Here is a 16,142-nt window from a genome sequence, read left to right on the forward strand (position 1 = left end):
TTAGGACTAAATAGTCTTCCCAAAAATTTAAAATAAGAATAATAATAATGACTAAGTTGTCGCTTCTGTAACTAGTTATGTCACTCGTTATCAACAAAATTATTGATAGCAGCCCCAGAAAATATTAAGTAAAGAATTATGTGACATGTATGAGAAATCCAAAACCTCTATATTGACTTGTTCATCAGTCAGTATCAAAATTTATACACCATAGATTGTATTCATTGTACAGTAATATTGTAAATTTGGTTGGTGGTACAACAGTTACATCAATAAAATTTGGTCAATATTCACCATTCATATGAACAAGATTTACAATGAGATTTGGTGTGGACCAAACAATATTTAGATGAGGTACAACAGCCACACAATAGATTTACTTAATTTCATGCACATAATTAAGAATAAAAAGCAATAATGTAGAAAAATTGTGTAAATTTTCCCATTAAACTAACCTAAACAAATGAGGATAGAAATCGGAACCTCGATTGTTTAGCAATACTAAATAACAGACATCAGGACTGCTCAAATATGTAAGCAGAACACAGATCATCAACTAAGACTATGCTAAATCAACTACTAAGATACATTAATATTGGGTTGCAGAGAGGATTGTTGTGACTTGTGAGCACGCATCGCTTGTCTTTGAAGTTACTGCTGGCTATCACCTTGCCAAGCCCAAACAATGTCCTTCAGAGCAGGCTGCATGTCATCTTTCAGTTTCTGATAATCAATGGCATTACCGTTAGACCTCTTCATCTCTACCACGTGAAAGGATGGAGTTACCTCGAATATGTCCATGTCAATGCCTACTTCCTCTTTTCTACCTTTAGAGCCGACTAGTTTTAAGAATCCTCCATCTTTCTTTGTTACTTTGAGTTTCATGTTGGCAGCAACTTCCTCAAGCTTGGACACAATAGCAGATGCAGGTTGAATGGATGTGAAACGAACATCATCCCTTCGGTCATCCCCTACAAATAAACCAGACAGGTCCAGCCCTGATGACAAGGAGATGATATCAAAAGCATTTAGATTAGATGGTCTTGAGAATTCGGAGAATGTCTTGACCTCCGGCTGCTTGGTTTCTTTGACTTCCAATTTTGGTAGTTTAGCAGGCCTAGTACCTAACCCCTTTTTAAACCAAGAATTCTCCATGATTTTACTAATTGTTATCCTTGTGTTAGGATTTGGGTCTAGAATCTTCAACAGAAGTCTCCGGACCTCAGGTGGGAACCAATTCGGGCACCTGTAATCAGCCCGAGTTATCTTCTTGTACATCTCAATCAAGTTTGTATCTTGGAAGGGGAGATGACCAGCAAGCAGAACATACAAGATAACTCCACAAGACCAAATATCAGCTTTAGCTCCATCATAACCTCTTCGATTAATCACCTCTGGAGCTACATAGGCAGGGGTGCCACACATCGTGTGTAGCAATCCATCTTGCTGTCTAGAATCAGCAAGAGCACTCAACCCGAAATCTGAAACCTTCAGACCCCCATCCTCGTCAATCAACAAGTTCTCAAGCTTCAGATCCCGGTGATAAACACCCCCACGATGGCAGACATCCATTGCACTGATCAGCTGTTGGAATATCCACCTAGCAATGTCCTCTTTCAGCCTGCCTCTGGCTACCTTGTTAAAGAGCTCACCGCCTTTAGCGTATTCCAAAACAATGTAAATCTTGCTCTTTGTAGCCATGACCTCATATAGTTGTAAGACATTTTGGTGCTTCACCAACTTCATGACCGAAATTTCTCTCTTGATCTGCTCATTCAGCCCGGCCTTCAAAGTTTTGTCCTTGTCAATAACCTTAATAGCCACATTCTGCCCGTTTTTGATGTCCCTCGCGTAGTAAACTTTGGCAAAGTTTCCTTGCCCCAACAATTTGCCCAACTCGTACCTCTCCAACAATATACTTCCCTTCTTTTCCATATCTACTTAATAAAATTAGCCCAAATACTTAAAAATTACTGTGCTACTTCAATGGTACAGGTATCTAAATCACCAAGACAATATTCAACCGTCGTCCACAGTTTCGTGCTTTAGCATAGCAAATATTCTACTGCTTGTAGCTTTGTAATGGATTTGAGGGGATAGCATGAATCTGCAAGCGGCATATTGAACCTCGTCAAGGGCCGACAAAGGATGTCTAAAGGGGAAAACGATTGAAGAATCTTCACAGATTGAATTTCCGGCATGCACACACATCTTTCTGCATTCCCTAATATCGAAGATTTCACTCAAGATTCAGCAAAAAAAGATCACAAAATCCCTGAAAAATGAAAAACCAAACTTCATCAAAACCAATTCAAGAACAATAGACAAGATTAATCTAAAATCTAAACAAATACACAAAACCAATCATACATATAAACCCAAATAGAATTCATACCATCACAATCAATTACAGGTCTAAATGACAAAATTGGCATCACAGATAAAATCATTTAATTACAATAACATGAATGTAACAATAAGATGCACATATGGACCAAATTCATGTAATGAGCAACAATTAAAGGTGACAATATATAGAAATGCAAACAAGATAGCAAAGTCACACCACATGCCCCCGGTCTCCGCTCCCACCGACCCCGGCAACCCCGCCACGGCCCCCGCTTCCACCAAGCCACCCCGAAACCCTCTCAATAAACCAACATAATACAATAATAACAAATTGACTACTGCAGGAAATTACAATTATTTTTTCATCTAAGATTGATTAGAAACTTGCTTTATACCAATTAAAGCCATTTTTATATTATGCAAACCAAACCCAATATATTAATTACTATAATAAAATAGATCTTAACCTTCTTGAGGTAGCTAAATCAAGATCTTGGTCATAAATGGTCAATAACAATATATAGACCAACAGGAAAAGCCAATTTATTTATATAGTTATAATCTAATTAATTAATAACATAATTATGTTTTCATTTCAGTTTTCTTAATATACAAACCATAATTAACATCAAAGTTTCTAGTTTTCTACTCCATCAAATTTCCAGTTCAATATCAGTGTTCATTCAGTTCTCAAACAACAATAAATTGACAGTGTATAGAAAACTTTAAAAAAAATTAGTAAAAAACCTTATTTATGCTTATACTTATATCCTTTCATCATTATTCATTACCATTATTCAATTTCAATTATTAATGATGTTCATCAGAATATGAAATAACAATGATTAATGATTTTAAAGTTAATCATACCTATGCTAATTTGTAAAACTGAGGAAAAAAAAAAAAAAAAAAAAAAAAATTGTTACAATATTGATTTAAATTTATTTTCAAAAACATTTTTTTGAAAGTTTTTAAACTAGAATCTACCTAAACCAGCCCTAATAAACTCTTTATATGTACACACAGTATAAAATCAAAAAAAGATTCAATTTTTTTTCAGTAGAATACATAAAAATCAAATCTTTGTAGCATATAAGAAATTAAACAGCATAAAAACATACAAAAAATGTGCATACTGTGATAAAATCAACACACCCAGAAAATTAAACCAATGAAATCATAAGAAAAAATAACATGAAGTTACCTCAGCAAGAAGAATATGAATCTCTTTGATTGAACCTTGAAGTGAAACCTTTGTTGTAGAGAGAAAATAAAATTCCGAGGAGAGAGAAAAAAAAAACTAAAGAAAAGGAGAGATATTCAAGAATTTCAAGAAAAGTAACGCAATGAGGTATGCTATTTATGAGGGTTAGGGATACATGAATTGAAAGGGAATATCCTATTTCTTTAATTAGTTGTATCTCGGCCAATAAATATATAATGATGTAGACGAAATTAAATTCCGAGTCTTAAGCATCGCTCGAAAATATTAACCAACCAAGGAATATCCAGTGTATGGACCAAATTAAAGATCCCTCAAAAGCCAATTAACGGGGTGTAACGTTTTGCTATGAGGCATGAGTTGTGGCCCGCCGAACAAAGACAAATATAAAGAGTTGGCCAAGCTTGCTTACTCACCATCCAAATTTCAATTATGTTATTTGTTTAATTATTTATGAAAATATATCATATTATCATTTGTAATATGAAAATAATATTTTGTTTGTATTTTTTTGGTATGTGGGTTCAATGGGTTGGTCTCCTTTGCCTTTGTCACAAAGAATAGGCCAATCAACTTTTCCTTGAATTTGAAGACTAATACTACTTTAACACTAAACATATATTGTTGTTCATCTATAATTGGGGTTAGTACCTAACTAGTTTAGCCCCGTGCGTTGCATGGATTAATTAGATATCATTTGTTTAAAATAGTTGTCAATATTCTTTATTCGAAAAAATATAATTATAATCTCTTTTTAATATTTTGAAAGAAGTACTATATTTAGAAATTAGGAGGAAAAAAATATAGAAAATAAACATGATGATGTCAAAAATAATTTTGACGGGAAAAAATTTCATAAGAAGTTGACATGTGTCTCTTAATAATGGCAGCATGTTTTGTTTTAGTGATAGTTAATAGATTATAATCATCTTTCAATATGGGACTAAAAAGTTTGTATTTTATAAATATATTATGTGATATTGTTTGATTTTGTAAGTTTAGGATATCTTGATATTCCATTTTGATACGTGTGATGTGTCACATGGAGTTAGAAAATTGCAATTTTGCATGCAATAATCAATATCTTATTAATAGTTTTTTATTTCATGTCATTTTTGTTGGAACATTTGCTCATTTTTCACAAGAGCTGCAAAATTTAGTACTCCGTATTTGATTAAGACGTCAAAATTGTTTTGATTGGAAATTTTGGTACTTCGTATTAGTAAGAATTGGAAAAATTTAAAGATTGGAAATTGCATACTCAATTAAGAGATTTTGATTTTCTTATAATTATACATAGGAATTATTGTCACACCACAAAAGTTGTAAAATGCATGATAAGTGACAACCCACTTACCTTATAAATCTAAGCAATAATGTATAATCTCTCCAAATAATGGGAATAATTTATTCCTATAATTGCACCAATGAAATACATTTAATTTATACGAGTATCTAGTGTTAGGTCAAAACTGGCCAAATATACCATGCATGCTTCCTGAGTTCCTGTTTTTGTTCATTATTATTGTCATGTTATTGGTTCTTTTATACATTTGAGTATTTGACACAATATATTTAGTCTACTTTTTACTTATCTATAAATAAACTAAAGGAACAACCGCTGACATCATATTGTCCACGTGGCACCTTTATAAGAAAAATTTTTCCGCTTAAATAAAAATATGACGTCATTATATTTTTTTTGGTTTCAAATTTCAAATTTAATTTCTCCTCCTCTCAATTTATCTATACTCTTTAATTTATTTATTTTTCTTTATTTTTCTTCTATCATCAACTATTGGTATCTAATACATCTTTCCCTAATGCTTCATCGAACAAAATACTTTGATGTATACATTTTTTCTATTTTCCTGTAGTATATATTACAAGTTTAAAATCATTATTTATTTGTTTAATTAAATTCGTATATTAAAAATCTAACTTTTATGTATGTACTGGTTTGTTTCTTCAAAATTAATTTTATAAATCTCTTCAAAAAAAAAAAAATTTTTTATAAAATTAGCATTTACAACTAATGGTTATATCTCAATAATTTTTCTGATACGTAATAATACATAAAATATATATACTATATATTTCCGTGCATCGCACGGGACTAATCTAGTACAATAGTATTTTGGTGTCGTATGGTAAAAGTTAGGGCCTGTTCTCATTGACTGAATTCAGCTGAACTGAACTGAACTGAGCTGAACTGAGCTGAACTGAACTGAACTGAACTGAATATTTTATAAGAGAAGGAAATTAAGAGCTGAACTGAACTGAACTCAGCTGAACTAAATTGAATTTCAACGTAAGAGAACAGGCCCTTATTGTATTGTTATGTTACAAGTTAACTCCTAATCGTCGCTTAAACTATCCAATTAGCGAGGTGATCAAGAAATAATCGTGATTGACCATCTATCATATATGTATTTACCAAATACAACTAAATTGCTTGCCTCGCTTTAAAGAAGGGTGGTGAAAAAAATGGTATATAATTAAGGTAATAAAAAGGAGAATAATAATCTTACATCTACAACATGTGATACCTAAATCAAAATTAAGAATTAGATCACCTAACACTTCTAATGATCGATGTATTCTAGCTAGTAATTATATATATTAGTATTCGCGGTTTCAAAAAAAAAAAATAAAAAAAAAAATTATATTAGTATTTGTAGTAACTTGTACAGTATTCCTAGAACTCTCATTGAGTATAAAATAAATATTAGTCAATTAACACTTGGCACATTGTGAGGCTGCAATGTGTTTTTGGAGTAATATACTTAAGTACGTAATATGAGTATATCTTATACAGTTATACTCCATAGTACTATCTTCATTTGAACATTACTATATCTTTAAGTAATCTAGACACTTGATTTGAACAAAATCATACGGAGTACTCCGTAGTTGACTATATATGCTTACTCATATACCACTAATACCAATATGAATTTATGACGTGATCAACGTTTTAAAATACGGCCTTTTGAAAGAAAATTAGTGCAACTATCTCATATTAAATGATAGCTAGAATTAGTAGTAAATTATTATAAACTCGTCTCACCTCCACATATTGAAACTAAAATGGATCGATAAAAAGATAAAATTAATTGAATGTAGATCATAAAATTGTTTGATACTTGTGGATAGACTCACACAGATGTGAGTTAGTAGGAGTTAAAAGCAGCCCATGTTATTGTGATTGCATCAGAAAGATAAAATGATAAAGTAAAGAGGATAATACATTAATACGTACCAAGTAACATGAATAAAAGGGTAGAATCAAAGTATAGGTATTTTTCCCTGAGCCTTGGGATTTTGTAGAATCATGGAGATAAGGAACCATGTGGCTAATTTCCTACTGCAAAAACCAACTTTATTTTTATTTCTAATTTAAATAAATTTGTTCTGTTTTATTCATTTTATCTAATAATTGTTTTATTTTATTTTATTTTATTCTAGTCAGTATTTTATTATATTATCTCTGTAACGCTAGCTAGCTAGTGTCATAAAATTTCGTAGTTTTGTGAAAGTATGCATTTCAGTTTCATAAATAATCATTCCTCCAATAATATGCAGCAAAGATTGTAGCTGGCTCTTAATTATTTTTGTTTCTCGTAAGAGCATCTCCAATGGTTCAATTATAAGGACTTGCTTGCAATTTAAATAAAGTTCCTAGCTACATGCTTACCATTGGAGAATAAAAAATTGAGCAACATGCTAGCAATTGTAGCCCAACCAAGCTACATGCTTGATTGAAAAAGAGACAAATAATCTCCATTCATATTGGAACATGTGTATAATTATCTATTTTTTTTAAAACTTTATTTTTTTGCAAACTACAATTTGTTGTGGCTTACCATTGAAACAAGTTATTGCTTAAAAAGTGTTGTAGCCTAGAAATTTATGTGGAAAAGCAAGCTACAAAGCATTGTAGCTTGCCATTGGAGATGCTCTAAAGGTTTAACTTGCAGCTAATAATGCGGTTATGCAAATGGCAGGTGATATTTTAAACGTTAAGATTTAGGGTAATATAATTTTTAATTAAGTTATTATGTTAGTTGTAAGTTGTGAGCAAATGAATATTATTAGGTGAACCTCTTTTTTCTAGGGAGATATTGTATTTTACCAACTTTAATTTGAGTGCTAACACGCCTACACCGTTAGGATTAGCATCATTTTTTGGACTTCTATGTATTTAATTATAAATAATAATAGTAATAATACTAATAAAAAAAAAAAGTAGTTATTGTATAAAGTTATTAAGAGCTTAATGTAGGGTAGACGACTAGATGAGGGTAAAGGAGTAGAAGAAAGTAGATGGTGGTGGTAGACCAATAGTTGAGGTTGGAAAGGGTAGGAAAACTCTACTAGTGAACTAATTTATTGATCCAATATATGATCCATCATCTTTTACAGATATACAATCTGTTTGGTAGTTGATTATAAATTTTGATAATGGATTATTGATGAGAATGAATATAAGTGTAATTTGATGATTTAAGCAAAGTTACATTTTAATTTAAATGTCTTAAGTAATGCAACAATTTCATTCCACAATTAAGTTCTTCTTCATAAAAAATGTCCAAAAATACTTAGTAATAGTCATTAATAAACCCCCCCCCCCCCCACCACCACAAATTCAGAATGAAATTTTGTGAAGAAAACGAATAACTGATTCAGGATGACTTAAATAAAAAAAAAAAGGGAAAGAAATCTTACGGAGTAAAAATCTACTACGGAGTACAGAAATTCATTCTCATTACCATCATTTAAGACTATTTACTAAACAAAACGTTAGTGCTTAAATGAACGTAAATATCTCTTATTTTCTTACAACCACCAATCGGAATTTGAGCACTACTACACTAGTGTCCCACCACCGCTCCTATGAAGCCACCACGTCCCTTGTCTTTATATTGTCTTTTTACCTTGGTGGCTTCGTAGCTTGTTATTTACCCCCATTTGTTGACAAAATGTTAGAATTAGGGCCTGTTCATATTTACTGAACTGAATTGAACTGATTGGAGCTGAACTGAACTGAACTGAATTGAGCTGAAATGAATATTTTATGTGAGAGGGAAATTAAAAGCTGAACTGAACTGATTGGAGCTGAACTGAATTGAACTGAACTGAAATTAAGTAAATGTGAACAGGCCCTTAGTTGATCACCCTTAATGGAAAAAAGCAATACACTTGACAAGAAAAAGAAGAGAGGAAGCTCCTTTAATTTGTTATCATTCTTCCTTTGCTATGATGACATTGATTAGGTCATATATATACTTTATATTATATCACCAAAATAAATGAAGAAAAAATCTAGGTCGATCAATTACCTTTTAATGTAACTTTAATTTGCAAATTGTTCATGTGGGGTGTTTAGATGCGAATGATTAGACCGTCTACTTTACTACTCTCTAGATCAACCCATTTTTTCTAATCTTGTATATTGGAGTTTTAGAGAGTCCATCACAATCAATACTTGCCTCTTCTTGTCAGCATCTTATTATGTTAATTTCTTGCAACAGAAAAAAATGCCAATTATAAATTAAAACAGTAAACAATTGCTTTTTATGGTAGAGGATTTATTGAATTTTATATGGAGTATTATTGAGTTATTATTGTTATTGAAATTGTCCATTATTAGTTCCAAAAAATTAAAAGAAAATGTCCATTATGTCCTCTAAGATATGTCATGTGACTCTTTACGATTTCTTTATTGTTAGTTTTTTTTTTTTTTTACACTTATGAGTAAATTCTTGTTACAGATCCAAAGTCGAGCTGAACTTTAAAAATCAGGTTCGAATTGGAATAATTCTTTTTGAATTTATGGGTCTATTAAAAAGGTCGTATGAGATAAGGTTACATGTTTTCAATGATTCACAAAAGTGTTGATTATAAGACTGTATCACACAAATGTTATTATCAATCCAATTGTTTTAATTTTAAGCTTGTGCACCAACCCTGTTGGTAAGATGTGACACACCAAGTGTGAGTGTTAGTTTTTGGTAGAAGTAGGCTTTTTCTACCAAAAAAATAAAATAAATTAAGGCAAAAAAGAGAAAATATTAGGATCCCTAATCAGAAGGGGATGAGTTGGCTAGGCCTGATTTGCAACACATAAAATTAGTTACTTATACGGAATTGTAATTTTACATAGTCCCTTGCATATTTTTTCTTCCTTACTTTGGTGACAGACAATTAAAAACATATGATCACACAATTATGTATAATATACGCACACATTATATTGACTTATTTGCGGTGTTGACTTTTATGTAAATGAAAGCGACTAAGTATTTACCCTATTTTATACTCGTATATGTATACATCCGATTTATACAAGAGTATTATGTTTGGGTTGTTAGAGAGCGATGGGACAAATGATTACATGATTAGACAATCTACTTAATTAACATAATTAATTTAGTCATTAAGGCAGCATCATCATATTTGGGGGAGACATCAATTGGAGTAGAGTAGAGTGGCGCCTTCACAGTCGTTGAAATATGCCCATGCTGGTCAATAATAATATAATTATACGAACATGAACAAACAAAAGGACATGACGCATAATTTATAAAATTCATTTTAGTTTAAGGCTTGTTTATATTTATATAAGATGCATTATCACCATTAATTATGTACATTCAAAGTCAAGATTGTGATGATATTAGGTGCTTACTGTCTCCAATGTTATTGATATTGGACAGCTTGCCTTCTATTTTTATTTTTATTGGTGTTTTTTGGGGACAGCTTGCCTATTTTTAAAGAAAATGTTAAGCCGGATTATCATTTAAAACTAATTAAGATTCAAAATAACGATAATATTTTGAGGAAAATTATTTATACAAACTAATTCCGTGATTAACTTAGTATTCTAACTTGTCTGAGATGGGCTACTGTATTACCTACTTGTTTAACATGAACATTGTGCGGCTTGCCTAGTTTGAATTGAAGTAATGGTAAGACAAGAAAAAAGAGAAGGGTGAGAGAAAGACAACGGAAAGAAAGAAGAAGAAAGAATTGAGATGCTTTGCATCTTCCTCACTATTTGAAATCATTAATTTTGCACTAGTCTTTATCTCATTCCTTTTTTAGTGGGTGATTGATAAAATATCTCCCAATACTATACTACTACACAAGTCATGGAACAAGTCGGCCAACATCATATGCTACTAAGAATATTATTTAGAAATTAATATAATATCATAATAAGTTAAAACAAGTCGGCCAATAGCTTTGGGAAATTGGCAAAAAAATAACTTTATTTTTACCCATGTGTATAAAATAATCCCAACTATTTCATAAAATTACAAAAAGTAGTCTATTCTTAATATGCACTAGATCAATTTCTTGGTTATGATAGTACTTTGTGACGATAGAAGGGTCCACTTAAGCGACTCATGATAATATCTTCTTGATTAGCTTAGCTAAGCCTATATTAAGCTGATTTTGTTATTTACAAGTACTTGTGTTTGGATTGCAAAAATGAGATCAGCCCTGTTTGGAGCTGAATCAACTATCGAAGTATTGATCATTCAATTCCCAGTGCCTTGGATGTAGATCTTCATTAGCAAAAAGGATCGTAGGGAGCAAAAGTTGTCCAATGCGCCATGCCATATCTGAAGCTCATATGACAGCTTCAAGCTCGGCTTGATGGCTTCTATGCTGGCTGTCACCTTTTTGAACCAAGGGTCATATTGTGCAAGTCATTCTTCTGCATGAGTTTAACATATTTTGCACTATGGTTCATGAGAGATGAGACAGTCTACTTCAAAATGAAGCTGATGTTGGGCTGCTGCCCCCTATTGAGTAAAAGACATCGGGCTTATTGCATCAGGAACATGTTCGCTTTTCTATGGCTCGAGTGGCTTGGGCTTGGCCTAATGAGTAGATGAATGCTTCGGAAACATGAATAATAGATCGAATAATGAAAGCCCATATGATAAATCAGGCAAGTCAATTTGCAAGTACAAGATTTTACAGAACTATGACTGTCAAAAATTTTACAAATTCCTGTAGTGATGCACAGAAAAAATGCAGTACTCAGAAAGCGATATACTTGCTCAATGAAGAAGAAACAATTCTCGGGGTACCTAGATATTAGTATCTAATGTTTTTGGCAACCTCAAAGAAATGAGCGACATTCTCTTCTGGTGTACCTACAACAATTCCATGACCAAGATTTAAAATGTGCTTTCTATTACCGGCTTTTCTCACTGTATCCATTATCCGACTTGTTATAAATTCTTTTGAGCCAAAAAGCACACCGGGATCCACATTGCCTTGCACTGCAATATCAGATCCCAACCGCCTCCTACCTTCTGCCATATCAACTGTCCAATCCAAGCTCACAACATCAACACCTGTTAGGGGAAGCCGCTCTAACAACCCACCAGAGCCACTAGCATAAAGAATGATGGGCAGATTTGGATGGGTCAGTTTCACAGAATCAACTATCTGCTTCAAGTATGGTAAACTGAACTCTTCAAAGTCTACTGGGCTGAGTTCAGTTGCCCAAGAGTCAAAGATCTGAACAGCTTGTGCACCATGATCAGCTTGATACTTGACATACTTTGCCATAGATGTTGCGAACTTCTGAAGGAGAGCGTGCAAAACCTATTGCAGCAACATTTAATGGTTAGGCAAAACAGAGATTTTATGCCTCCTGCATTCATAAACAGCAAGCTAATTTGGAAAGCATATTACCTTAGGTTCAGAAAAAGCCAGTCTCTTTATTTTGCTGAAGTGTTTTGATGAACCACCCTCAACTACATATGATGCGAGAGTAAAAGGAGCCCCAACAAAACCGAGAACGGCAGCCTCGTTGCCCACCTGAAGAAGAGAACTTACAAATAATAATGCTGAAAATGGTAGATATGTATTCATGACATGAAATTAGAATGCCAAGTTACATCACATTTCTTTAAAACAAAACATTTGTTCAACAAGTTTGTCAATACTTACAAAAAAATTGGGAGTAAGAAATTAATCGTGTCTTCAAATTAGCTTCCTGAATCTCTTGCCTATGTGCTCACTGGTAACTATTCCCTATTATTTCCATATTTAAAGGGCTAGAAAACGCAGCTTGCTCTTCATGAGGTCAATAGGCGATATGACAATACATATCAGTATAAGTGAAATGTCAGTTGTTTGATTTTGCTTGATTTACAATTTCACAAATAAATCCAAGCCATAGTGGTTTCTGAATCTCAGCTTCCAGGAGGGTGGGGGTGATCAGAGGTGTGAAGAGACCAAGAGGGGTAGGTTGTCCATTAAGGTTACTACTAAAGTACTAGTACTACTCTGTCCGGATCTATATTTTATATTGCTAGTTCAGATTAAGTTATCATAGTGATAGTAATTTCCAAACAGAAAGCAACGATGATGAGTATAAATGGGACAGAATATGGCACTATAGTATCATGTTGTTGACAGCCAAAGGTGCACTCACAAACAAAGGGGATAGAAAGTATAGATGGGAAAGAATATGGGACTATAGTATCGCGTCGTTGACAGCCAAAGGTAAACTCACAAACAAAGGAGATAGATGCCAGGATTCTGACAATAGCATACAATCTTGCACGTACAAGTTTAAGGAATGATAATTAAATCCGTCAAAGGGAAAATTGGACATCTTAGATAGAAGCAGAGGACGATAACTCCAACATACCTTTATATGACACTAGGTAGCTAAAGCCCCCTCCCTAATGTTCAAAGAAAACATTAAAAAATGTATGTATGCCACTCATCTTCACAAGAATCATCCACAAAATCTAAGACAATCTAATAAGAGATTTGGTTTTCCTGTGTCTTTAAAAAGGTTATATCATCAAGAGTTGCCATGTGCCCATAAGAAGGGTTTAATAGATATCAATGCTTATGCTTAGAGCGTAAATGAAATATATATGAAGTATATAACAAAATGAACATAGGAGCAGTGAGGAACATGCAATACCTCCTTCCGCAAAATGGTTAAGGCTTCCCCAACATATGGAACTGACTCCTCAGGAACAAACTCTCTAACTACATCGACATCTTGCTGAGTGCGTAGAGGATCGAATATGACAGGACCCTTTCCTTTCACAATGTCAAAAGGTATATTCATTCCTGCTAGTGGTGTCAAAATGTCTGAAAACAATATAACCTGCCAACACACAACATTAGTCATCAGTTCACAAGCAAAAGCACATCAGGTATACTGTCTAGAAAAAGGTATTGGAAAGTGGCAGAGATGTCTGTCTGTTGAAGGTGGACACTAATATTAGCAGGAACTTACTCCATCAGGCTTGAAAACTTTCCATGGTTGCAAGGATATTTCTACAACTAGATCAACATTTTCTGATCTTTCACGAAATGAAGGATGCTTCTCACATATAGCTTGGTAGCTCTGGAAACACAAAGTTAAAAAAAAAACTGGTAAGTATACATCAGATTATTCAGCAAAACATTCTAAATCATACAGATGAAGAGCTTAAGAAATCATAGAATGTATAATTCAATCTCAGTAAATAGATTTCTCGTAGGATGTCGATGAATAGATTTTTTAGGCCATACAACCTTACAATTACCTAGTATACGATTTTGCATAACAAGATATTACTTTTTGAAAGAACTAAAAACCACTTATGAAGTACACTTATGAGGAACATGGCCTAGAACTTTTTGTTCAATAAAAATAAGGCAAAAAGATCAGGATAGCACTTTTTCATTGAGGATTATACAGAAAACAATGATCTGGAGCCACCATATTTTTGACAGTTTCATGCTCCTAACTGAAGGCTCTACTGCCTTGGACCTTCCTAAGAAGTGGATCTTATCATGCATTGTACATGTTACAAACTTAAGGCAGCATAGGTTTGCATTATCTTCTCAAGTAGGAAGTTCAATGATTTTCATGCTAGGAACCCATGATAGTTGATAACTAATTATCTTTCCAATGCAAACACATAACTATACAGACAAAATATTCAGGCATGAAATTCCAATGCAGCTACAAAAGTTCAAAAGCAACATTCCCAGATCCAAAGAATTGGATACTTAACTAATAAGTATTTCGACAGCCATAAGAAAAATGACAATCCAGATTCAATCAAACAAATACAGCAACTAATTAGAACACATCCAACAAAACAAAGGCATGGTAATAAACCTGCCTTCATGTATCTCCCAGCTTGCCTCATCAGCCAAACTGGGGGCCTTTCAACATCCAACCCTTTCACAGCATTCAGCAACAAGGGTTCAGCTGTAATTGCCCCCTTTGATTCTGCTACTAAACCTAAACAGCACGACAACAATAACAACAACAACAACAATAATGTCAAAGCCTTAATTTCAATACGACGGTCCGCTGCACGAACCAAGAATCTATCTCTAGTGTTCATCAACAAAGATCCACTAAACCTAAATGTATACAATATCACTAAACAATGATCAACCAAATCATGCCACAATTCAGTAAATGACCCACGGTAAACTAGAACCATAATTCAGCAAATATATATACACAAAACCGTTATTTTCAAAATTCCACACTAGACAAAAAAAACCTAATCTTTTACTGAAATTGGAAGCATAATTAACCCAAATAAGAAATCAACAATTACCCAAAATCCCCAAAAGTCAAAATGTCCGATTTAACTACAAAAAATTAATACCCATATAAAAATTTGCCTGAATTACTCAAATGTAATCAATTGAAGTAAGAGATTTAAGGAAATTACCTCCAGCAGAGCATTGAATCGAAGAGGGTTTAGAATTTGATGAAGACTGAAGTCTTGATTGGGAGATTGAATGAGCAGAGAAGGAAGAGATAGAACAGCTGCCACCATAAATGCACGACATTTTAGAATTCTGGGATGAATAATTGAGCAAAAAAATTCCAGAAATTTTCTGGGTGTGAAGCTTCAGTTCATCACAGTTATGTTAGGAAAGTCTCTTGTTGGTTAGAAGGGAGAATCAATCCGGAAAGATAAGGTAAAACAAATAGCTGGATTGTTACCATATCGGTTTAGATAATGAATAGTTACATCAAGCTTTTTGGCTTGGATCCAAATGTGAAAGATCCGGACCCATTAAGAAACATGGGTCGGGTCAAACTACGAGGACCACGAAGGATCTATTTTTTTATTTTTATTTTTTATTTTTAATTTTTTATGTAAGAAGAAGGGGGCTTATTTGAGCAGGCCGGGGGGAGATAAGGAAATCTCTCAAATGAGTCTCATACTCCCATGAGGTTTAATACGAGGTGGAGTGATACCACTACTCCATCACCTCAACCTCTGAACGATCTAACATATGTGAATAGCATTTACAAATACAAAGTTTTTCAGCATTTAGACCCTTAATTACAATGATACTTTGAGGTTATGTCTTAATTAATTGGATATTGAAATTATTACAATCTCATATTTTTTTATGTGCACGAATCTCATACTTTGAGGCTATGTTTTAAACAATTGGATGTTGAAATTATCGTGATTACAATATTTGACATCTAAAAATAATGTAATCAAAGTTATTGTATTTCTCTCATAATGAGCATGGAAAGTATTGTAATAAA

The 16,142-nt window shown here is 33.1% G+C and overlaps 2 protein-coding genes across 2 annotated transcripts; both read right to left on the reverse strand.

The window, feature by feature from the left end:
* Window positions 1–420: 420 nt before the first annotated feature.
* Window positions 421–3,711, reverse strand: LOC145594904 (CBL-interacting protein kinase 2-like). Its single transcript, XM_081651254.1, has 2 exons — window positions 3,554–3,711; window positions 421–2,275 (listed from the first exon to the last, which is right to left on the reverse strand). Exon 2 carries the CDS (start codon window positions 1,933–1,935, stop codon window positions 652–654), a length of 1,284 nt encoding a protein of 427 aa, XP_081507380.1. The 5' UTR covers window positions 1,936–2,275; window positions 3,554–3,711; the 3' UTR covers window positions 421–651.
* A 7,788-nt stretch (window positions 3,712–11,499) lies between these two features.
* On the reverse strand, window positions 11,500–15,567 carry LOC145594905 (uroporphyrinogen decarboxylase-like). Its single transcript, XM_081651255.1, has 6 exons — window positions 15,304–15,567; window positions 14,737–14,858; window positions 13,860–13,970; window positions 13,539–13,727; window positions 12,290–12,415; window positions 11,500–12,199 (listed from the first exon to the last, which is right to left on the reverse strand). Exons 1-6 carry the CDS (start codon window positions 15,422–15,424, stop codon window positions 11,684–11,686), a joined length of 1,185 nt encoding a protein of 394 aa, XP_081507381.1. The 5' UTR covers window positions 15,425–15,567; the 3' UTR covers window positions 11,500–11,683.
* Between the last annotated feature and the right edge of the window lie 575 nt (window positions 15,568–16,142).

The sequence above is a fragment of the Chenopodium album genome, chromosome 19 (assembly GCF_948465745.1).
Source record: "Chenopodium album chromosome 19, dcCheAlbu1.1, whole genome shotgun sequence".
Lineage (NCBI taxonomy): Eukaryota > Viridiplantae > Streptophyta > Magnoliopsida > Caryophyllales > Amaranthaceae > Chenopodium > Chenopodium album.

Excerpts from the sequence above, each read along its gene's own strand:
- LOC145594904 (XM_081651254.1), bottom strand. The coding sequence starts at position 1,935 with ATGGAAAAGAAGGGAAGTATATTGTTGGAGAGGTACGAGTTGGGCAAA.
- LOC145594905 (XM_081651255.1), bottom strand. The coding sequence starts at position 15,424 with ATGTCGTGCATTTATGGTGGCAGCTGTTCTATCTCTTCCTTCTCTGCT. Across the intron at positions 13,728-13,859 it reads AAGTTTTCAAGCCTGATGGA|GTTATATTGTTTTCAGACAT; the intron begins GTAAGTTCCTGC and ends GTGTGTTGGCAG. Across the intron at positions 12,416-13,538 it reads TAACCATTTTGCGGAAGGAG|GTGGGCAACGAGGCTGCCGT; the intron begins GTATTGCATGTT and ends TCTCTTCTTCAG.